Raw genomic sequence first — 22,427 nt, forward strand, 5'->3', positions numbered from 1 at the left:
CATTCACACCCCTACCACGCGATGCAGGTAGAGCGGGACCCGCACAGGACCTTGCGGGTACACATTCCGCGACGGTCGTTTCACACCTTCGCAAGTTTTCGCAGGGGTGTGTTGGACGTCTCTTATCGCCTGGGTTGCCTTCGTGGTGGAGTCACCCCCCTTCGCACCTTCCGAATAGTGGCGGCAGTCGACTGGCGGTCAGCAGACGCTCGCTTCCCTCGGCGGCACTTGCGGTGATCCGACACTGATCCACCCCGGGTTTCTCGAAGACGAGGGCCTTCGGTCTCGTTCGACAGACCTCGATCACACTCGTCCTCGAGAAGCCTCTGCTTAAACCCTAACCCTTCCCTCGCGCCTCTCTATCCATCTCCTTGTTCGACGGTCTCTATCTCCGGTGAGTGCGACGTTGGTCCGCGACGCAAATGCCCGTTTTCTTGGATTGATTTTGGGTATGTTTTCTTGCTTGCTTACGGAAGAAGTCATCCTTCTTGGGCATCTTTCGTGGTTTCGCGACTCGATCGGCCGTCGCCATCGATGTAAAGGTTCTTGGTTTTCCTTCCGTTCTTGGTTCTTTGGTTCGCCGTAGGCATTAGGGTTCCATGGATCGTGCCGTCTTATGTTTATTTACCTGCGAACCGGTGTTTGTTTCGTGTTCTCGTGAACCAGGATGGGGGCAGGACGTAAGACGCAGGCGATCCTCGTGCCGGAGCCGTCGCCGGCCAGGAACTTGCTCAAGAAGGATTTGGGAGGAACGATCTTTGGCTGCAAGGACGCGACGATGAAGGAGTGCCTTAAAAAGCAATTGTTCGGTTAGTTCTAATCACCGTCCCATTTCTATCGCCGCGTGATCTCACTTCGGATACCTGTTTCTTTCCATGGCGTTGAATTTAAATGTTTGCTTCAATGGGCGTAGAATTAATTGGTCATGCTTCCGAGAACATCTGGTTTCTTAGTCATCTTGTTCAGATTCTATTCTTGTTTATATTAATCAACAAACTGTTTGTAAGACTAATTAATTTTACTCAATTGTTCTATTAAATGACCGTAATATGATTGGCAGGCTTGCCCTCTACTCACTTCTCGTATGTGAGGAACATTGAACCAGGTCTGCCTCTTTTTCTGTTTAGTTACACCAACAGGACAATGTATGGCATTTTTGAGGCTGCATGTCATGGTCAGATGAACATTGATCCGTATGCTTGGACGGAAAACGGGGCACAGAGAACACCCTATCCTGCACAGGTATTAATATAAGAGAAACTCTTTTTGCATGCCATGTTTCCCTTGAAAATAGGGTTAGGAGTGGATTAGATATGACCTGTCCGAATCTGTTGTCGTATCTGCATGGAGCCGGTTAAGGTTATATAATTGCACGTCCCATATGTATTTGAATCTGAATTTCATTTCTAAATTCTTCCTGATATGGAGATGGAAATAGCTATATCTGTATCCAGAAATCTAATTTACCTCCAAGTTCAATAATGTCTAAATGTGTTCATCATTTTTCAGTGTTAAATCTGATTTATGGAATGTTCACGTCTATCCGCTTTAACTCCGCTCTGAATCCTTATAGGTCATACATCTGATTCATATTTGTAACAGTATCAAACATTTATAATTACAGAATTTAGTATTGGTGTAACTTCCATTTCTGAATTGGTATCTGCTGGTCAAAAGTGGATAGACGTAATATTTTTCTACTATGTGGACACCATCCGATTTGTTTCCATCCTTACCTGGAAGACCACTAATGTGCATGCATTTATTTTTGTATTTCTTGTTGATTATAGATCATTTATTGTTTTCTCAAGGTTCGTGTGTATACAAAGACGCCTTGTCAACCTCTTTCAGAGAAACAATTTAAGAGTGTAATTGAGGACAATTATTATGCGCAAAAACATTTCTGGTTCGAACTGGATCATGCACAAGCAAAAGGCTTAATGCTTTTATTCAAACCGGCATCAGTTCCTGTCAGTATTAAGCAAGCCCCCTTTCCTTCAAATAAATCCATCTATTGCACACCACTATGTGGTGCCGAACGGAAGGCAATGAACAGTCAGGAGAATCAAGACATCGTTGTTGCTGAAGGAGAGTCGAAATACTCTACTGAGCGTAGGAACGTGAATAAGTTTGAGTCACTTGACGGGGGTGATGAAGATAAACTTGGTAGCTCGAGCAACACATCATCCAGTGTTCATGATGAGGAGGCTAAGGAACAAGTCATGGAATGGGGGGATTACAATGACAACATCCAGGGGAATCATTCAATGCTTAACCCTCAATTGAATAGAGAGAACATCAAGTTGTTGGAACGACACTCTACTGTCAAGGAATCAGACGCTGATATGAAGGAAGTGCTGCATAAGCTTAAGGAACTTTCAGTTGAGCGTACAGCTTCAAGTTCATCAAAGGATTGTAGAAATGATAATTTTACTCCATGCATATCTCAGGATGTGCGCAAAGAGGATACCTTCATATCACCTGAAGCGGAGAATAGAACCATATCTGAACTGCAGGAAAATTCCAAGGTAGTCGAACTTCTGTTTTTTTTCTTCATTTTGATGTTTAACAACTGTGGGTTGCATCCTCTTTTAATTGTTTTTTCATGCTTTTTGCTCATCTACATATTTTCTGAGAAGCTATTGTTTTATATAGTTGGTGCAAGTCATCAAAGCATTGACAGAAAGGACTGAAGCATTGGAGAAAAAGCAGGTACCATGTTTTTGATATATTCTGATAAATATCATATCATTGCGTCTTTATGTTTCTGATTATTCTTAAAAGTAATAAAAAGTAAATCTTCTTAAGTTGAAGCATATCTCAACTATTTCTATGTTAGCATTTATTGTACTGGCATTAGGCTCCCAGGAGTTCCATGCTTGCAGCATTTAAGCACGTACCATCCCTTAAACCTCTATGGCTGCTTAATATGTTATGCATGGTTTTTTCACTTTGAATTATATTACAGTACTAGCATGAGTAGAATATTTGGTTCATGTCACTGAAAAAAATGGTAATGCAACAATTGGTCCGTGTGTTGATCATTCATCATAGACAAGATAGAGTTTTAAAATATCAATAATTCAGAAACTCACTGTTGTTCACACACATTTCATAACGAGCATTGTATGTGCTGCATTTCCTAATGGTTTGTCCATCATGTGTGTTGCAGGCCGAATCAGATAAAGAGTTGCAACAACTGAGAGATGTAGTCGAGAAGTCAGGGAGGACGGTTCAAGGATTGCGGGATCAAGTTAAAGAACTAGAGTCTAAACTTAATTCCTCTGTGTCTCTTGGTGAAACATGTATCGATCAGTATGGAGAACCTGGAAAAGTTATTTACCTCTTGGGTGGTTATGATGGTACTTCTTGGTTATCAGCATTTGATGCCTTTTCACCTTCTGAGGACAAACTAATGCCTCTTAAGCCGATGAGTTCTCCTCGTTCATATGCTGGTGTTGCGGCATTAGATGACAACATATATGTTTTTGGCGGCGGTGATGGCAATTCTTGGTATACTTCAGGTGCTATTCATTGTGTGCCTTTTGATTATTCTTTAAAACATACTATGTTGAAGGCATCGCTTAGGCACTGATTTTGTGTCCTTCAATGAAGTCGAGTGCTACAATCAGAGGGAAAATAAGTGGGTGCTGTGCCCTAACTTGAATCATCCAAAAGGGAGCCTTGCTGGAGCTACTTTGAACAGCAAGATATATGCTATTGGTGGAGGAGATGGAGTTAAGTGTCTTTCGGATGTTGAGATGTATGATCCAATCCTTGGAAAGTGGATAAACAGTCAGTTGATGTTTGATAAGGTATAATGTACTCCTTGCTGCTAGTAGTTAGTTTGATTGCACCGTCTTCCTTATCCCTTCTTATTTCGACTTAATATATGTGCTTGTTTTAGATGCTACCATGCTGTCCTTATGAATCATCATGTCTGAAACTTCATTTGCATTTTCGTGAGTTGCTGCTGCATGGATATATATGTTCTCATATGTTATCTTTACTGATGCAATTTGTTTGATAAGGTAATTTTAAATAATATATAAAATCTATTCAGCTCAAGCTTTTCTCATATGTAATAAAGATTGTAATATTCTTTAGATGTTTTAGCATTACAACAGGGCTAAGAAATGAAAAAGAGAAAGAATCAAAGAGATTTACTGCCGAGTTAGAAAGGCCTTTACTGTGTTTGCCTTTAACCTACTCTCATGCCCTCGCTCTTCTAGTTAACAAGCAAAAATGATCATTATTTTTTGTTCTTATGAACAAACCATCTAACTTGAAGATCAAACCTTGAACCCGTCGATAACAACCTGCTATTCGACCATCACAGTGATAATTATTCTGTTGTACCTGACACTAAACAACTATGATTACATCCTCGTCAAGCATGTAAAGCATTTTTAGCCGAACTTCTTTCAACTATTTAAATAAGAATTGCTTCCTAAATAAAACCTGTCTCTACTCTCGATTACAATATCCAAGGGCCTGGTTCAGTTTTTAGTAGCTTTTCCCTTTGAATTCATTCACCTTATGTTGGTAATTGTGCAGCTGATCCATGTTTATGTGAAATTTATGATTGTTCCAGCGATTTGCTACTGCTGCAGTTGAACATGATGGAGTCCTGTATGCTGTGGGTGGATATAATGGTGATGGTTACCTGATGTAAGATATCTAACAAGTTGGTTAGTTTTCAAATCTCATGATATCTAACATTTGAAGTTTTTCATCTTTAATCTATTCCTTGATTCTACCTCCACTCCAGCATAGTAGACGTGGTATTTGTAAGTTCATACCATGTTGTAAGCATAAAAATGTTTGCCTTTGAGAAAGTGGATGAATTTCTTTGCTCAGGTCAGCTGAAAGATACGATCCACGAGAAGCTTATTGGACCAGGCTGCCAAGCATGAATGTCAGAAGGGGATGCCACTCATTAGCGGTTCTGAACGGTAAAATGTAAGTGGTGTGTTTGAAGAGAGAGAGAGAGAGAGAGAGAGAGACGACTACCTGTTGTTGATGCCAAAGTGCTTTCCTGTTTTTAGTTATGCGATGGGAGGATATGATGGTGAAGAAATGGTTGCAAGTGTTGAAATTTTTGATCCTCGTCTGGGTTCGTGGATGATCGGTGAGCCAATGAATTTCGCAAGAGGATACGCTGCTGCCTCAGTGCTGGGCGATACGCTGTTTGTTATTGGTGGGCTCAAAAGCGGGGAACACATTTGGGACACCGTAAGTTGCTCGTTTCTTTAATTTTTTTCACTCGTGAATCACAACTGATGCATCTTTTATCTTCCCCCTGTTGTTGATCCGATCGGATAGGTGGAGTGTTATAGGGAGGGAAGCGGATGGAGCATTTCCAGCTCCAAGACAATCGGGAAGAGGTGCTTTCTCTCAGCTATTGCTCTATAAGCATCATCATCCTACTTTCTTCTTCCGATGATGACGAGGAAGAGGAAGGACGATGCGGAGCCTTTTTGAGATCATCCCTCCCGTTGCTCTATAAGCATCATCATCCTACTTTCTTCTTCCGATGATGACGATGAAGAGGGAGGACGATGCGGAGCCTTTTTGAGATCATCCTCCGGTTGTATAATTGATGTACGACGAGGACGTGGTCTTTTCTTTTTTTTCTTTTTCCTTCTTTCCAGGACTTGGTATATGAAATTGATCGTGATTGAAATCAGAATAGTGAAAATTTCTCGACATGCCCTTTGGTTTTTATCAACTTTTAGGTTTTGAGTGATGAAAATAATTTCTTTGATGCAAAATTCTGATATCGAGTTCTGTTTTGAGTTAAATGGCTAAAGTGCCTTTTAGAAGTTGTCAGATGGTTCTATGCCGGGGTGACCAGACCTTACCAATTCAACTTTCTCGGCCGGCCTAAAGAATATAACTCGATTGTTATATATTAACAACTTTTTTTTTTTAAAAAAAAAGGAAATTGTAAAGGCAAATGGCATTGTTTTTACATCCTGTAATTTATAGACATTTAAAACCCCCTTTAAGAAAAAAAAAAAAAGAAGCAAGCTTTGCCCTGCTTGTGCTCATCACCATCTAATCAAAGCTCCCAAGAAAGATGTAAAGCTAACTTGATTCTTTTTCGAATACCTTTGTTGAATGGGGACCGGAAAAGAAAAAAGGATGTGATGTACCTGTCATTAACGTGCACGCCAACGTCTTTCTAAATCTAAAGCTGATCCGACCAAAACTGTCTGATGGCTTCCAAGCACCCCACATTTCTTCCAAGCAGAACCCATGCAACAGAAGCTCCAGTAATAGAATAGAATGCGAGTAACGGCAGATGGGTAGATCAGAACGATACAGCTTTGCATCGGGAAAGCAGAACAACACAATTTGATCATCCCGTCTATCCAGTCAATCAAGAATATAATCCTAACTTGCGCAGATACATAGGTTAGAATTACTTGTAGGAAATAAGTTGGAAACTTAACAAGTAAGACACCCGTGCCAATTCTGAATGAATAGCATATGCAGAATTAAGTTTCAGAGGTATCTTAGGATGAAGACGCTCACTGGTTTTGTGTGGCCTCCAAGGATGCTTCCTTTCAAGCTTAAGAGATTCAAACTTATCTCCACCACCACCACCTACCCTTGTGGCCAAGGTTAGATAAACAGCATCTCCGAACAAAGACCTACCTGCAGGCACACAAAGCTCAAGATGCCTGCAAATTTCAATTAATATTAAGGTTATCTAATCAAATCCTGATCGTGCATTTCCTTTAATGGACCATGTGAAACCAAAAAAAAAGAAAAAAAAAGAAAAACCAATTATGAAAACATGAAGAAGATATATCACAGTATCGATTCTTCTGTCACAGAATGAGATGTTTATTGCTCACACAGTATCGTCTGTATCACCCCAGCCTCCACAAAGAATCTACTTTTATTTCTGATGACTTGATAGGTGATAGTGGGACTGGAATCATGGTTTGGTTTCTTTTGACTTACTGTACCATATAGAAACTCAAGTTCACCACTATATCAACCCCCTTGGAGTTCGTTCGGCACAGGTATCGAGTAAACCAACCAACCAACCTCTTCCATGGCTTCTAATTTTGTTCTCGATGTATGGGGATGGATAACCAATCTTCCCCCATTCTCTCGATGGAGTACAAACACCATGTGTCTCTGCATCTGCACTTCGAAATCGACAAAGACTTCGTTGAAGCTCTCGATCATCAAAAGCCCCCAAAACCAAAACCCATTTGTCTCCTTCACTATCTTTGCAGATTTCCACATGCCTATATCCCTTTGGACCTCAAACCCCATCCCCCTTAAAAGCTCTGCACAAATTTCTTTGACCGAAGCCGAAGCTGTTCATCTTTTCTTTGACATACTAAACACGGTTTTCAGTTATGGCCCCTCTAAGAGATCCTCCTTCAGGCGCTCTCAAGTAAAAGTCGAAGAGAACTTCAGGGATGTCCTCAATCTTTCATTTCTCACTCTTACTTTTCTGATTTGCATCTACGAAGCCCCGTATGACCTCCGTTGTGGATGTCTCGACGTTTTGAGGCTTCAGCTATCGAATCCGACTTGCAGAGACGCATTAAAACTTCTCGTACGGATGCTTGGTTCCAACCTCGAAGAGCAATGGATGAGATCATTAAACCTCGGCATGACAAACTGGATGGTAGAGCTTCAGTCTTTAAATCAGTCGGTCAGAGCAATATCACCATTGTTTTCATATGCTCTCTCTGCAAGTGGCCTATGGAAAGTACAGGTATATTGCCCAGTCATAGCCATGAGCCTCGAAGATCCCAGCGCTACCACACAAGACGAACGCTTGCTCTTCTCTTTGAGATATCAGCAGCTCGAAGCTGTGATACAACTTGCCTACAAGGTTATCGTAAAACAAAACTGGATTGACATAGTGGTGACCGTCGATAACATAAGGTCAGTGAGATACTTCTTCATCTCAGTTCATTCACATTTGTAAATGATTTCCACTGATCAGCTGTTCAGGGGACAAATCCAACATAAGCCTGTTTCTGACTCACCTAGAGCATGTAACGCTGCTCATAGCTAAACTTCCTATTAATCCTACATCATACTAAAATCACATCTGACCGCAAGAGTTACTCCAAAAATTTAAGTGATACTTGAATGAAAACTCTTGTTCTGTCTGTGCCAGCAGATGTGATGTGATCTCCCTGGTATCCGAGACTCTCATGGATGAGCGAGGCTATGGTTCCGGAGAGAAGCATTTCCCTTCTCGAATATCTCTGCAAGTCACCCCGACCCATCAATCAGATGTGGTGTCGGTTTCGGTAAGCAAATCTTCCGATAACCCTACTCAAGAAATTGGACTCGAAAAGGCGCTTGAAGGGGCATTTGAACCCCCTGGTACTTACCTGGGTCTCAGAGTCTCAACCACAGAAACAGTCACAGTAAGTGTGAAACCTTGGAAATTTGAGCAATCGGTTCATGGAGCCAGCGGCAAGTTGAATTGGTTTCTTCATGATGGGATGAATGGCAGAGAGGTCTTCTCTTCCAAGCCATCAAAGTTCTCACTGCTCCAGCCAAAGGCATGGTTTAGAGATCGATACTCGAGTGTCTACAGGCCCTTCACGAAAGAAGGAGGGGTGATCTTTGCGGGCGACGAGTATGGGGAAAGTGTCTGGTGGAAGGTGGGTGCAGGAGCCTTCGGAAAGACCATGGGGTGGGAAATCAAAGGCACGATTGGCATAACCTACTGGCCCAACAAGCAAAGAAGCTTTTACAGTGAAACAAGGAATTTGCAGTTCAAAGAGCTAATTTATCTTAACCTTCCTAAAGCAGTATAGCATCCAAGAGTAATGGAAGAAGCCTATCCCTAACACAAAGAAGCATGTTGCTGGCTCGTAATATGACTACTTTATTTTCCCTTCATAAAACAGCATGGTATTTAGAGCAATGCACCCCATATGTACATCCATAATACTAAGTGCATGTTGGTGTCTTGTGGTATCGGTCTGAAACGACTATCATCAATTACTAATGTGAATTCTGAGCTCATCAAACTGATTATGGGAACACAGTAAGCAACCTTCTGAGGTGCTTCAATACTTTTTATGACACTAATATTATTTTCACTGGTTTACTGACCAAATATTGGTTAATCCTACTGGAGGATAAGAGGATAACAAAAGTATATCAAAGAATCCCCCAGGGAACTTCCCTCCGACAGTTCAAAATCGCTCTTTGGTGCTTACCATCATGGGAGGTAACAAATCTTCGCAAATCGATCTTTGATGAAGACCACGACTTACCTTCCCCAACTCCTTCAGTTTCTTATTAGGAAGCAACAAAAGATTTAACGCAAACAATGCTTATCAAGACTGAAGGCAGCAGGTCAGTTAGAAATCAGAAGCAGCAGCAGGACGAGCTAATCATTCGCACCTTCTCGGAGAGGAAACCAACGATCTTGGCGCTGGAGCTGGGCAAGCACGGCGGCCAGATCGGTCGAAGGAGCCGAACGACGTGGTCGAAAGGCGAGCCGGCGTAAAGCTGGTCATGTGGGGCCGCGATCTCCGACGAGGCAGGTCGGGGCGTCGCGCTGAAGCCACGGCACGGCCTGCCTGCTCATGCTCGCCCGAACGCCTTGGCAGGAGGAGGAGCCGGACCTCAAATGCAAAGCCCTAAATCTCTTCCTCACCCGTTTAACGAACTCGTTAAAACCACCATCCAAACAGCCCGCTGAACACCAAACAACCATAAAATTAGATCCTGTATTTTCACACAAAATTGAATTTCTCCCTTCAATCGGATAATGTGAAAAAAAATAGAAGAAGAGATAATTAGTAATTTTTTACGCTATTTTTTATATATAAAAATTATCGGATTTTACCGATCAGAAAAAATAAAATAAAATATTTATTATGGAAATGATGAACGTATCCATCACTTACCTGGATGCAATTCTCCGTCCCAGAGACTCCAAATCAGTTAAACATCCGAAGTCTGGGATCAGCACGGTATCCATCAGCCGCCGACGACGACAATCTGTCCAAAGTGAGGACGCAAAGCAACCTCTAACATTGAAACACTAAGTCAGAGCTGCAGTAATTGCATGGTGTCTAAAGCTCATCGAAACAGAAGGCTTTCTTTACTTTCATACCATGGATTACAAAAGAAAAAAACACAAACAAACAAACATCATTACACACAAACGAAAGAAGATTACATGGACATCAAAAGAAAAGAAAAGAAAAAAACAAACATACGACGACGACAACCATCGATCTTTTGACTGAAATATCAATTTATGGGGCTCGAAAGGATGTCAGCGTCGAGCATTCCAAATTCTCCAGGCCCATACTCCCAATCATCACCCAACGGCCTTTGGAGACTATCACAACAATTGAATTCCAAAGGAGGATTTTGCTCCGTGCCCCATAATGGCCCTAACACCGTACCATCCGGACTTTGCAAGTCCAGCCCAACGTCTGCAGGAATCATGCATTGCCAGCCTGTGTCCGCCGCAACAGCACCAAACTGATTGGGAGCACCATTGTCTGTATCCGTCCCCATCATTCTCAGCATCTCTTCCACGGAGAATTCATCCTCCCGTGGTGATTGACAAAGAAGAAGATCCACGCTCGCCTCAGTCGATTGAGTCTCTGGAGCATCGGCTGCTGAAGATGGCCACATATCAGATGCCACATCTTCTTTCAGTTCAATCTTCGGATGCTTGATGTTGTCCGCCCAGGTACGAGGTGCATCCACAGTTTCAGAGCCAGCATCAACCCTTGGTGTTTTGATGCCAAAGTCACACGATACGGATGCATCGACATCTTCTGAGTTATACGAGGTCGAAGTTGACCCACATGACCCCCTCGTCATAGCAGGCAGATTGAGACGAGCCATGGTTCCATACATGGCTCTCGCAGCATCATCGTAGGCGAGAGCGGCTTGGATGGCAGTGGGGAAAGTTCCCAACCAAAGGCGGCTACCTCGGTTTGGTTCTCGGATCTCAGCGACCCACTTGCCCCAGGTGCGCTGTCTTACACCACGATATCTGCAGTTAGGATTCTCTGGCCCTCCTTTGCCTCGCATGCAACCTTTCTTTGATCCTTTGGCAGGTGGTCTCCGAACTCGCTTTTCGGTGTCTGCGGAACATTTGAGCTGCCTATTACGCTCCCTCCACCAAGCAATGGTTTCTGCCACAGAACTAGAACCATTCCTCCCTCTGCGTAATCTACTCCTCCTGAACGAAAGGGGGAAAACGTGTCAGCGCTTATACAGGACAGCAGAAAGCCATGATTGAACACTTATCAAACCAAATCATCAACGATGATTGAAACAAATAAGAATGTCTTTCACGATGCGTGAAAAAAATGTACTCCCAACCACACCCACGGAGGTCAAAAACACAAAAAACAAAAACAAATCAAAAGGCTTTTTTATTTTCCATTTTATTCCTCTCGTGTTCAGGATTCCTGATCACCACCTGAATGAAGCACCAAACAGCAGGCAAAACACGACAATTTCCTCCGGAAAATGGCCACATTCTGCAAGGCCGGATTTGTTTTCGAGGAACATCATTTGGATCCCGCCTGAAGACTAGTATAATACAACCAAAAGTGCAACAGTTTCCTGTTAGCTCCCAGCTACCCATTCCAGACTAGGAGAAAAACCAGACCTTCCCTCCCATGCAACAAAAACAAGAAAGACAACTACGAAGCACTTGTAACTTATGAACACCATTTCCTCTGAACCCACATCTGAATTTATATGACTTTAGAAAACATAAGCTGGATTCAATTTTGACCATAAAAAAAACAACTGAAGTGAATATAAAACCAGATGCAAAGTGAGAAACAGGCATGTCATACCTAAACATTCTGCAGAATCAATATAACCAAGCACCTGCCGCTCCCGACTTCTACTTCAGCAAATATCATAAGACAAGTGTACAAAATAAGTAAAGCATGTGATCCATCAGAGAGAAATAAACACTTTAAGTAGCACGAACCAAAGTCAAAATACATTTCAAATATTTTTTAGCTTCCAAAAATCTGTTTATTCAACCGTTAAAAATAGCAAAACAAATTCAGCAAGCAAACAAAAAAATCATGACCTTGGTACATAAATCTCAATGTTCATTCTGACATTAGTTTCCCCTAAGTTTCTGACAGCTCAATCGTTGGAAGAAAAGAAATTCAATCTGTGTATCTTCAGCATTGAGAAGTACAGGCTACTGGATTCAGAACTAGCATAAACCCTCTCACCCTATGTTCACCATGCTTATACCCTCATGATTTTGATCATCACAACTTTCACACTGAGCCCAAGAAGTAAACGAGGACACACAGGCTACAAAAATGGAACTAATACTACAGTTTCAATCCACTGAGATTAGAAACTGCCAGCCAACTCTCTAGGAAGTCTTAGGGGTACAGATGTTTGGTTGCAGAAAGTCAAATAAACACTCCAAGTGAGACTCCCACCCATGTTTTATTGGATACGAACTTCAAGAAGATTCCAGTGATCGACATATTTCTACCTAGAAAGCGGCAACTTACTAATTTCATCATGGAGAACTTTCTAATATACAAGTCAATAACTTTCTCCCAGGATAATCAAGAGTAATATCTATAAAAACTAAATGATGTATCTTCAGAACAACATTCGACTTGATAAACACTCCAAGGGTTTAAGCATCCATTGACAGTGAAGTAACAACCAAACAACATAACCCAGAACATCTAAGAAACTTCATAGTCTGCCTGATAAGTTTGTGATGTTAAACTTGAGTTATAAACAACTACCGTATCCAATTTGGCACACAGCTAAGACCCAAATATTCTCAAATTTTCTTAGTTGTTAGAAACATGTCCAGCTTCAGTTGTGCAAAACAACCAAAAAGGCCCAGAAAAACAGAGCATGATAGCGTCCTTGCTGACTCCTAAATCAATGAATCTCTTATGCTTGGTGGCCCTCCCACGTTCAGCGAAGAACATCATATTCCTGCATGTTTCTTGCTTAATCTGACTACTGACCAACCAATGCTAATTTAGACATCATCAGTGACAAAAGAAGACTACCACATGCACCATCAAATTTCAACATTGTAAAGTTCAGACATAAGAAAGGCAAGACGTAAGGCTAATACATTATAACCTCATCGATGTTGTTGATTAAGCATATTATTGAATCCTTCCTAATAGGTCAAGCTTTAAAGATTTATCACCACCCAATCAAATCTTAATATACTTGAGTCATGAATTTGAGTCCTAAATCTACCCAATGCTTAATATATTTGTTCAGTACCCATTCTTCATATTGGTTGTTCCATACACTCATGTTCCGCTCATTCTTGTCACATGTAAAACCAACTTAATCACGAGATGGAGCTTAAAGCATATATTGGGCCCTTACCTGATAACTTAAGCTTTTGAATTTGTGTTCACTCGATCAAATCTTTGAGAGATATCATGGAGCACCCATAGACCAAATGTCATGATGAATTACAATCAGTAAATTAACTAATCTAACCTTTCCTCTGATATAATCAACTGAACACGCTCATGAGAAGCATGTATGTCTTCTAATCCCAAGTTAGTTGCATCAGAACTCATACTGCCTTATTCATCAATTCTAAATAGATTATGCTTCGGCGGTCATAAAAGTCTTCTGCCATCACCCTGCTTCCATCTCAAACCTCTTGCACATTGCAATAATCCTTGGAAACAAACGCAAAGCAACCAGAATAATTACTTGGGAGTCCATAATGGTGTTCGATAGTCTTACAGAAACAATTCATCCAAAAGATTCCACGCTCTATATAGTTACTGGGCAAACAAAACTATAGTTCCCGGACAAAGTGAAACGAAAGGTCAAAGCCTACGTCTCTCTCAACCTATAACATCCCTGTTCCTAAGAAATAAACCTTTAAATATATGAAATCAACATAAGCAACCAAACATGCTCCTCAGATGTTCAAGTACTGGACCGAACTTATACTTCTAATTTTTACAACATGAAATCAAACGTTCTAATAATAAACATATATCTATTATTCCGTCGTTACCCACCAGGCATCAAATTCCCTTGTACTGCAGAAATCCAACCGAAAAGGAAAACAAAAGCGACCAAAACGACCGGTCGTTGCCATCAACGTTTGCATGCTTTATCTATGCCAAATTCAGGTGATTCTATGTTCTGATCACGCATCACAGTCGCAAGCAACACTCACTTCGAAAGCAAACCACAGTCAGCACTTCCCAAACAAAGGAATCCATCTTTCTTGATAAAGAGAACTCTCTCCTGAAAGATGCAAAACCCATTTCTTGAATCCGAAAGCCTTCCGTAAGACCTCAAGAAAACCCACAAGTCAATCGGCCCAACTTAAGTGATCGATCCCCTCCACTGAGGTCGCTAGCTTCTCTTTCGATGCCCAAACCCAAACAACCTCACAGAACAAACGAGAAACCCCAAGAAACCGAAAAGGACCAGCAACCGTGAAGATAAATGGAAACGACCGAAGATGGAATCAAGGAACCAATCGACAAGGGAAAACCAAACAAGAACCGAGCGCAGAACTCGTAGACCAACCAAAAAATCGAACCAAGAGAGCGCAAGAAACAAGAACAGGATCGTAAAGATTCGATCTATACCTATCGGACTCCACCATCGTCATCACCCCCATCTGTTGAGCTTCCTCTTGGTTTAGGGCCCGCGATCTCTTCCTTCGTGGTTTCCAGATGTTTCTTGGTCTCCAAGAGAAGCCAAAAGCGGTGCCGAGATCCTTATATCGGAGACGACGTCTCACGTGGGAGACGACGTGTCGAAAGCTGAGACGCCGTGGCTGGCACGTGTCTGACGAACGTTCCGCGATGGCGTGGCCGATTGCTTGGCCACGAAGGCTTGGATTGTGTATCTGCCCGTACACGTAGACCTTCATGGTAGTGCAACCCACGGGATGGCAGCTCATCATCTGGATCAGCGAGGCAGGAACCACGCGATGTCAAATGGATGGTCAGGATTACTTGGTAATCCTGACCACATAATTAAGTCAGTGGGTTAGATTAGCTCTCCCAGTCACTCATGGCAATGGATATGTTCGTCCTTATATTATCCTTTATATTCAAGAGAGGATTTTTTTGCATCCACTTTGGCAGTTTGGTAGAAAAGCTCATGAAATGAGAAAAAGATAATTTGTACAAACATCCAACCGCATCACAAATGACAATTACCGATGACCTATACGAACGCAGCTTAGCTTCGTGTCGCATGACCCACGGCATCCATCAACCAATCTGAGAACCAATCAACCCATTGCTTGCACACCATACAACACCATTCACTTCCCTACACACCACTATTTATATGGCCTTTCTTCTGCCCAACGGCAACTCCTCCCATTTCTCTCTCTCTCCGTCTCTCTCTCTCTCTCTCTCTCTCTCGGTGTTACAGATTAGAAGGGAAAGAAGCGAAGCGATGCCTTGTCTTCCTGGAACGAGGACTTGCATCGAACACCAAGAGGAGGAGACGGAGTGGGAGAGGTGTACGGCGCACGAGGTGCCGGAGGCGGTGGCGAGGCACCACGAGCACGCGGTGGGGTTGAACCAGTGCTGCTCGGCGGTGGTGCAGGCGGTGAAGGCCCCGGTGGCGGCGGTGTGGTCGGTGGTGCGGCGCTTCGACCAGCCGCAGGCGTACAAGCAATTCGTGAGGAGGTGCGACGTCGTCGTCGGGGACGGCGACGTCGGCACGCTGCGGGAGGTGAGCGTCGTCTCCGGCCTGCCGGCGGCCACCAGCACGGAGCGCCTCGAGATCCTCGACGACGAGCGCCACGTGCTCAGCTTCCGGGTGGTCGGCGGCGAGCACCGCCTCGCCAACTACCGGTCCGTGACCACGCTGCACCAGGACGGCGGAAGCGGCGGCGGCGGCGGGCGCACGGTGGTGGTGGAGTCGTACGTGGTGGACGTGCCGCCGGGCAACACCACGGAGGAGACGCGGGTGTTCGTCGACACCATCGTCAGGTGCAACCTCCAGTCCTTGGCGCGGACCGCCCAAGGCCTCTCGTCAAGCGCGGCAGCAACAGCGGCGGCGGGAGGGCAACCCATAATTAAATGAGATTCGACGGGCTCTTTCTAAAGCTTTCCCCTTTTCCAATTACCGTCTCTTCGATCTATATTTCTCGAATGCCAGAATACTGTTTCCGATCTGATTCCCCATAGTTGGACTTGCAAGCATAATATCGAATGCCAGAATACTGTTGTGCATCAGTTTATAAATATTCAATCAACTTATTCCTGCTTATGAATTAATGAGTGCCCACAAATTGTCCTTAAAAAAGGGTCAAAAAGCTGAAGAAGAAGAAGAAGAAGAAATATTGATGTCTTCATATGCAAGTTGGTGGCATTGGATACCTCAGCTTGTGGATTTAAGAGAGAGGAGAGAGCAAGTTGGAGCTGCTTCCCTTGATTTCTCCATCAGCTTTCTGTCCTACATCGGTTACTCTCTGGCCATCGGCTTCGGCTTTCTTCTCCTGCTGAACATTATTTCAGCTGTACCGATGAGTGTGATGGCGGACAAGTTGAGCTGCAAGTTGCAAGGCAGCCTTTAATGTCCCTCCCTCACCCTCCTGCAAGTTGAGCTGCAAGTTGCAAGGCCAAGGACGGACTTGTCAACCCTGAAGAAGAAGAAGAAGTGATGAAAGGGAAAGGGAGGATCAAGGAACATAGTTTGCATCGTCCAAATAAGACGCATATTTACCTATGACCGATGTGAATAATATTCACAGCGAGGAGGTAATGAATCCACGGAAAGATGCTGGTGGTCCAAATTGGCAGTGGGACGTCGGGAAAGTTAAGTATGTCGGAAGAAGTGGCGGTTCCCATGGGAACAGCTTAAAGCTGCGTTACGTTTGTGGTCTTCACCTCCCCCATCCTTCATCCTTTCCCTGATCTTATTATTGAAACCAAGCTTTTTTAGGTTCGACTCCCGCACGAATCTTGAAGCGTTCGTTTTCTGCTGTTACACGACGCCACGTAGTTTGGACTCCAGCACGAATCTTGCAGCACTCGGGAGAGATCCGACCGACACATCCATCTCTCTCTCTCTCTCTCCACCATGTCCGGCGGAGAAGACGACTAAGCTGCTGGCTACATAATACCAGAGGCACAAAGTTCTAACTCCCGACTCAGATTAGCATCATAGACAACACCTAAAAGCTGCTCTCCACAGAATAATCCCAGCATAAGATTCTACAGAGGATAAAACAAGTTATTCTGACGAGGCCTCCTCACATATGATTATTAAGTATATCAACATTGCATATCACGAAGATTAAGGATCCATTAGCATAAACACTATGAAAATGCCTTAATGAGTAAAGCTGGGAAAGTCAAGAACTAAGAATTCTTGTACTTTGGCATCAATGAATCAAAACAAAGTTCAAAATATCAAATTAAAAGCATCTATTTACTTCTGTGACTGTAAGGAGAGCTTCAAATACCAAAAGCTCCAACAGGATGAAAGGTATGAACTCCGTTTCACAACATGCACAAGGCTGCATTACTTAGACAAGAGATGGTGTAAATAGAGTGAATGCAGGTATTTAAGCTGATGGTTAATCCTAAAGGACCCATCATCATGTCCAACATGCAGATTAAGCATTTGGAAACGGCAAACCAATTGTTTTCAGAGCCTTACAGGATCTCCAGCATCTTCTTGTTTTGCCGTGCCACTAGAACACAACAACATAATAAAACTTCGAGCTTGTGCATGCTGATATAACAGGAAATCATGTAGCTGTAATATACAATGTAGGCTGCGAAGAATAATCTTTAAAATGAGAATATTTGTTTTGTAGCAGAAAACAAAAAACACAATTCTTACCTTTTGATGGTGTGTCAATTGCTACCATGATACCGAAGCAGTGGAACCACCAAACTCAGAAGGTTCACCTTTTAGATCGGAGTAGATCATGATATCTTGTCACTAAGTTTATCGTCGGATTCAAGATATATTACAGAGAAACTTCCATAAATCATAGGACTATAGAATACCTTCGACCGATTCAACGACTGGTACAGACTCCAATATGCGTTAGCCCAAAAGGATTTCTCACTTTCCATGTGGCTTAGGAACACCATTTATATACTGTTACAGTCAAAATAAGGAATCAACCCTACCACAAAGCTCCAAAAAAAAAACTTCAATTTTGACCAAAAGTAAGAACTACAAATTTTCAGAATATACTACTACATTATTTCCATTGTATCACCCAACGTGAATCTTCATCGATCATGACTTCCTCGAGGTCCATGTATATAGTCCACTACTCCCTTTAGACCCATGCCCTGTTTAGGAGTGACCATAAACAATGTGTTCAAAACCTCGATTCTATCAACTGAGACATCAGATTTGTTGCATACCATCCGAGAAAAAAAAAAACAGGGCTCATAATCAACTTAAAAGTCCTCAAAAGTCAAAGTTAAAGAACCTGCCTATCCAGACTAAGATATCCTAATTGATCGATATAAAGAATTTTTTACACTTACAAAACACCCCAAAATTTCCTAAAAAAGAATAACAAGGATGGACCAAAACCTAATATAAATAGGAAACACAGAGACCATAATAACTTCAACTGACTCTTTCGAAGGAATGCAAGACCCAAACCTACGCTCAATGTGAGTTTGATACAACAAAAAAAAGTATTAGCGATCATAAAGGTTCTTAAGGAGTTTATCTGATGTTTTACAATGTCAAGCATGCTGTCTTTTTGGATCAAAGAATATGAAACCCTGCCAGATGACTGGAATGGCAAAAGAATTCCTTTTAGATTAAGAGCCTCAAGATATTCTTTATTTATGATAGAAAAACTAGACCAATGTTCTGATCCTTCTATCAAGCACTTGAAGATATTTTTAGACCTTGAACTTGAAGAAAGAACCAAGATGACGACCTACAATTAGATGTTGATATCTCGAAAACCAAAATATAATACGTTAGTCGTAACAAGGTCGAATGCCAACCATCTCAAGTGGCTGCATTCTAGGATTTGCAATCTAAGAGTGACAAAGGAAGCTCACTAGCATGAACAACATGGATTTGGCTATGGGTAGAGAAACACAAAGCTACGAAACTTGTCGTTGGATACCTACAAATTTTTTTAGGTGATCTTCCGGTTGTCAGGTTCATTCTCCTAAAGTTTCGTCATCCGAGAACCTAAGTCACCAAGTCTTGATTCCAGATCATATACTGTGTTCGATGATATCTCTCCACCAATAATCTTAATAGAGGATCACAAACACTATCAGTGGCATGAGATCAGTCTGTAGCAAACATGAATTTATGTACAAAACATAAATAATCTGAAAAGGAGGCAATTAGTAAACTTTGTCAAATAAAAACTTATCATTTACATTGAAATCAGCATGACCAAATGATAAATACCATAGATGATGATGAGCATTAAATCGAATTCCATCTTTCCCCCCCCTTTTTTTTGCGTTTCCATCATAGAAGAAAAGGCTAATCTTCAATTTTCCTCCCCATGATTGTAGATAAAGCATAAAACCAAGAAAAAATAACATCAGTCACTGACAGAATGCATCAAAGACGCGATCTCGACTAGCTTGGTGAACTACTCTCACCTCTCATACGCCTAAGCCGAGCCACCCACTGGTCTTCGGGCACTCGTTCCGCCCAATCCGGAGGGACACCTTGGAACGCGACTCCCCTCATCGCATCGAGGACCCTCGCGGCGTTCTCCGGCGTCAACGGTGCGGACCTTCGCCTCTCGTCCTCCCTGAACGCCCTCGAGATCGACACTTCCCGCTGCCTCACGCTCTCCTCCTCGGCTTCTTCATCCTCCACCTCTTCCACCAAGCCTCCGCTAGAAGCGACAACGCCATCGCCACCCCCGTTCAGATCCAGAGCCGATATGCCACTCTCGGCGTCGAGAAAGAGGAAACTAGGGTCAGGGTTCCGAAGGTGGAACAAGGCGCCGCCGTTGGGTCGGATCGGGGAGGCGGCTTCAACGATCCCTCCGGAGGCGACGTCGGAGTTAGAGTTGGGATCGAAGCCGTCATCGAAGGCGGAGATCGGGTGGTAGTAGGCGTCGTGGGCGGCAGATCCGTAGTCGCCGTCGTCTTCGTCGTCGGTGGCGTCATCTGAGGACGAGAGGCATTTAGGAGAGTTCTTTGGGGGAAGGACGGAAGGATGAGATGTTACCTCGGTGGGGGTGGAGGCCGTTGGAGATGGACATTTTCACCGATGGAGCCGAAGAGAAAGGGAGAAGAGGAGCCTCGGTCGCCGTCGCCACGCCTCTGATCGGAAAAATACTCCCACCGCTCCATTTAGTTGCTTATATTTATTTTACTTCGTTTTTGTTCAAGTGGCCCCACCAAGAAGAACCCAAATGCCCCTTTTTTTTTTAATAAAGAAAAGGGTATATTTTTAATGATTCGAATTTCGAATTTAATTACTACAGCTATGAAAAGAAAGTCCGTATCGGGATTTAGCGATCACGGCACAAAGCAAAGTGCAAATCTGATGCATACATTCGTTATAACACAAAACTAATAATTCGAGGATGACAAACTGATAGAATATTTTGATAGTGATAAATATAAAATAATTATATATATATAATTAATTTATGATCACATATTTGAATGCATGAGTTAATTATGTAATTTAAATACATCATTGAAAAAAATTCTCAATATATATATAAATAAATATTATCTCGACCAATGAAATCACTTTTCTCTATTATAGCTTCATATTTTGAGTTCGTCCCAACGACAACAATCTACTTGTCATTTATTGTCATTGTTGTCACAATAGCAACAAAACCTTTCCTCGATAATCTATATGAAGTTTCTTTCAACGTAGATACCAGATCTGTATATCTAAGATTTCTCGGAGCCATGGTAAGAGTCAGAGTCTTCCTCATGACGTACTCGAGTTCTCCTTCTCTCTAGTAACTCTACCACAGTTACCGATCAACCTTTTTGTGTCGTCGTCACAGAAAGGGCTCTTTCCCCCTCCTTCCATATTTCAATGACGTGGCTTATCAGATATGCAGAGTTTCCCTGATCTTCATCATCAAATCAGATTCCTTCTTGTGCATTTTTCGAATCTAATCTTCACTAACATATAAGATCTCTATCGTCTACCATCCACCATATTATCAGTTGGTTCTAAAATTTTTTCAGTTGATCATAATATCTTTTCAACGTGTTTTCTTCATCTACATCTAACACTTCAAGTATTTTTTTTTAGGAAATAATTGTTCATTTCAACTTATATGACTTATATCCATAAATGTAATAACTATAATCCCCTTCAAACTATCCAAAAGTGATAATTATGCATCTCGACGAGCATAATTCACTAATCTCATCTTTGGATATGATCTATTAGGCTACATCAATGACTCTCTTAGTTGTTCACTGAAAAAGATTTAAAGACTAGGAGAATACATCCAAATAATGAATCCTAATCATAAGTTATGACTAGACAATATCATCTTATTCTATAAGCAATTCAAACCTTAGTGCTCCGTAGCACTTTTAATCTCTTTGTGCAGCATTACAATATAAGCATGGTCAAAATTACAAACTAACATTATCAATTGCCTTTGCACTCGAAATCTTTTATCCACGATGAAAATAACATAAGAGGAAAGTACTATTATCAATTATATACAAAATCTAAAAGTTATTATAGATGACTTTGCTTTAATAGGTCATCTCCTAAGTGATAAAAAATTATTGTTTATATTTTTAATTGCATAGGAAAAGAATATAAGGAACTAATGACATTAATTCGATCACATGACATATCTGAAATGAGAAAAAAAATCATGAAACCAACTATCACATCTTAATTCAATCAAAAATTCAAAAAAAAGGATAATCAAAGCAACAAAACTTTAACGAAGGACCGAACAAGATACCTTTTAGACAAATAAATAACACACCTAACTATTATCCTCCATTATATTATCAAACCTTCAACCATAATAGTAGGTTTCATGATCAATCAGCTTATCATATAGTTATACAAATGACATCAGTGAGTCAGGTATCTAAATTATTACTGTCAATTTTTATTCATTTTCTAGGCATTGAGGATATAAACAATATTTTTTTTATTATTAAAAGGATAATCTATTAAAATTAAATCATCTATAAGAATTTTTAAATTTTATATATAATTATTTTAATTAAAAAAAATAAAAAGCAAGCCATCTCAAAAGATATGGATCATAGCAAAAATGAGCATGTTGTTTTGTCGGAGCGTGTCATTTGAAGATCCACAGCAAATATGAGCGTGTTGTTGAAGCATATCGTTCACAAAGTTCTACAATTCTTCACAAACGATTTTATTCACACTCGGAATTCAGAATTAGCGAAAGCAACACCATTCTGCATCACCATCGACTTTATTATCGTCAC

The 22,427-nt window shown here is 41.7% G+C and overlaps 5 protein-coding genes across 34 annotated transcripts; 3 read left to right on the forward strand and 2 right to left on the reverse strand.

Moving 5' to 3' along the window:
* Positions 1 to 368: 368 nt before the first annotated feature.
* Positions 369 to 5,550, forward strand: LOC135586835 (uncharacterized). Its single transcript, XM_065153511.1, has 12 exons — positions 369 to 394; positions 480 to 536; positions 667 to 809; positions 1,061 to 1,242; positions 1,812 to 2,528; positions 2,656 to 2,712; positions 3,173 to 3,524; positions 3,616 to 3,815; positions 4,595 to 4,671; positions 4,861 to 4,962; positions 5,049 to 5,235; positions 5,326 to 5,550. Coding segments are annotated over exons 2-12 (2,109 nt in total). The 5' UTR covers positions 369 to 394; positions 480 to 534; the 3' UTR covers positions 5,416 to 5,550.
* Positions 5,551 to 6,846: 1,296 nt separating this feature from the next.
* On the forward strand, positions 6,847 to 9,039 carry LOC103989693 (uncharacterized). Its single transcript, XM_009408632.3, has 2 exons — positions 6,847 to 7,920; positions 8,162 to 9,039. Exons 1-2 carry the CDS (start codon positions 7,070 to 7,072, stop codon positions 8,808 to 8,810), a joined length of 1,500 nt encoding a protein of 499 aa, XP_009406907.2. The 5' UTR covers positions 6,847 to 7,069; the 3' UTR covers positions 8,811 to 9,039.
* A 1,050-nt stretch (positions 9,040 to 10,089) lies between these two features.
* LOC135639657 (dehydration-responsive element-binding protein 2B-like) lies at positions 10,090 to 14,727 on the reverse strand. 3 transcript variants are annotated; one of them, XM_065153513.1, is made up of 3 exons: positions 14,625 to 14,727; positions 11,841 to 11,890; positions 10,090 to 11,212 (listed from the first exon to the last, which is right to left on the reverse strand). In XM_065153513.1, exons 2-3 carry the CDS (start codon positions 11,846 to 11,848, stop codon positions 10,264 to 10,266), a joined length of 957 nt encoding a protein of 318 aa, XP_065009585.1. In that variant the 5' UTR covers positions 11,849 to 11,890; positions 14,625 to 14,727; the 3' UTR covers positions 10,090 to 10,263. The 3 variants fall into 3 exon arrangements, with proteins under 3 accessions (XP_065009585.1, XP_065009586.1, XP_065009584.1); XM_065153514.1 differs by having other exon boundaries at positions 11,841 to 11,893; XM_065153512.1 differs by lacking the exon at positions 11,841 to 11,890 and having other exon boundaries at positions 14,625 to 14,721.
* Positions 14,728 to 15,150: 423 nt separating this feature from the next.
* On the reverse strand, positions 15,151 to 20,330 carry LOC103989697 (uncharacterized). Of its 28 annotated transcripts, XR_010497616.1 has the most exons (10): positions 20,194 to 20,330; positions 19,614 to 20,132; positions 19,383 to 19,491; positions 19,122 to 19,249; positions 18,220 to 18,314; positions 18,021 to 18,114; positions 17,851 to 17,918; positions 16,726 to 17,216; positions 16,380 to 16,642; positions 15,151 to 16,222 (listed from the first exon to the last, which is right to left on the reverse strand). XR_010497616.1 is itself a non-coding variant. In XM_065156364.1 (4 exons), exons 1-4 carry the CDS (start codon positions 20,225 to 20,227, stop codon positions 18,259 to 18,261), a joined length of 687 nt encoding a protein of 228 aa, XP_065012436.1. In that variant the 5' UTR covers positions 20,228 to 20,330; the 3' UTR covers positions 18,155 to 18,258. The 28 variants fall into 28 exon arrangements, 3 of the variants coding, with proteins under 3 accessions (XP_065012436.1, XP_065012437.1, XP_009406916.2); XR_010497629.1 differs by having other exon boundaries at positions 15,151 to 16,642; positions 19,414 to 19,491; XR_010497633.1 differs by having other exon boundaries at positions 15,151 to 16,642; positions 19,122 to 19,292; positions 19,414 to 19,491.
* On the forward strand, positions 15,337 to 16,269 carry LOC135641194 (abscisic acid receptor PYL4-like). The gene has a single exon (XM_065156363.1). It carries the CDS (start codon positions 15,337 to 15,339, stop codon positions 16,081 to 16,083), a length of 747 nt encoding a protein of 248 aa, XP_065012435.1. The 3' UTR covers positions 16,084 to 16,269.
* Positions 20,331 to 22,427: the final 2,097 nt, after the last annotated feature.

The sequence above is a fragment of the Musa acuminata genome, chromosome BXJ3-6 (assembly GCF_036884655.1).
Source record: "Musa acuminata AAA Group cultivar baxijiao chromosome BXJ3-6, Cavendish_Baxijiao_AAA, whole genome shotgun sequence".
NCBI classification, from domain to species: Eukaryota; Viridiplantae; Streptophyta; class Magnoliopsida; order Zingiberales; family Musaceae; genus Musa; species Musa acuminata.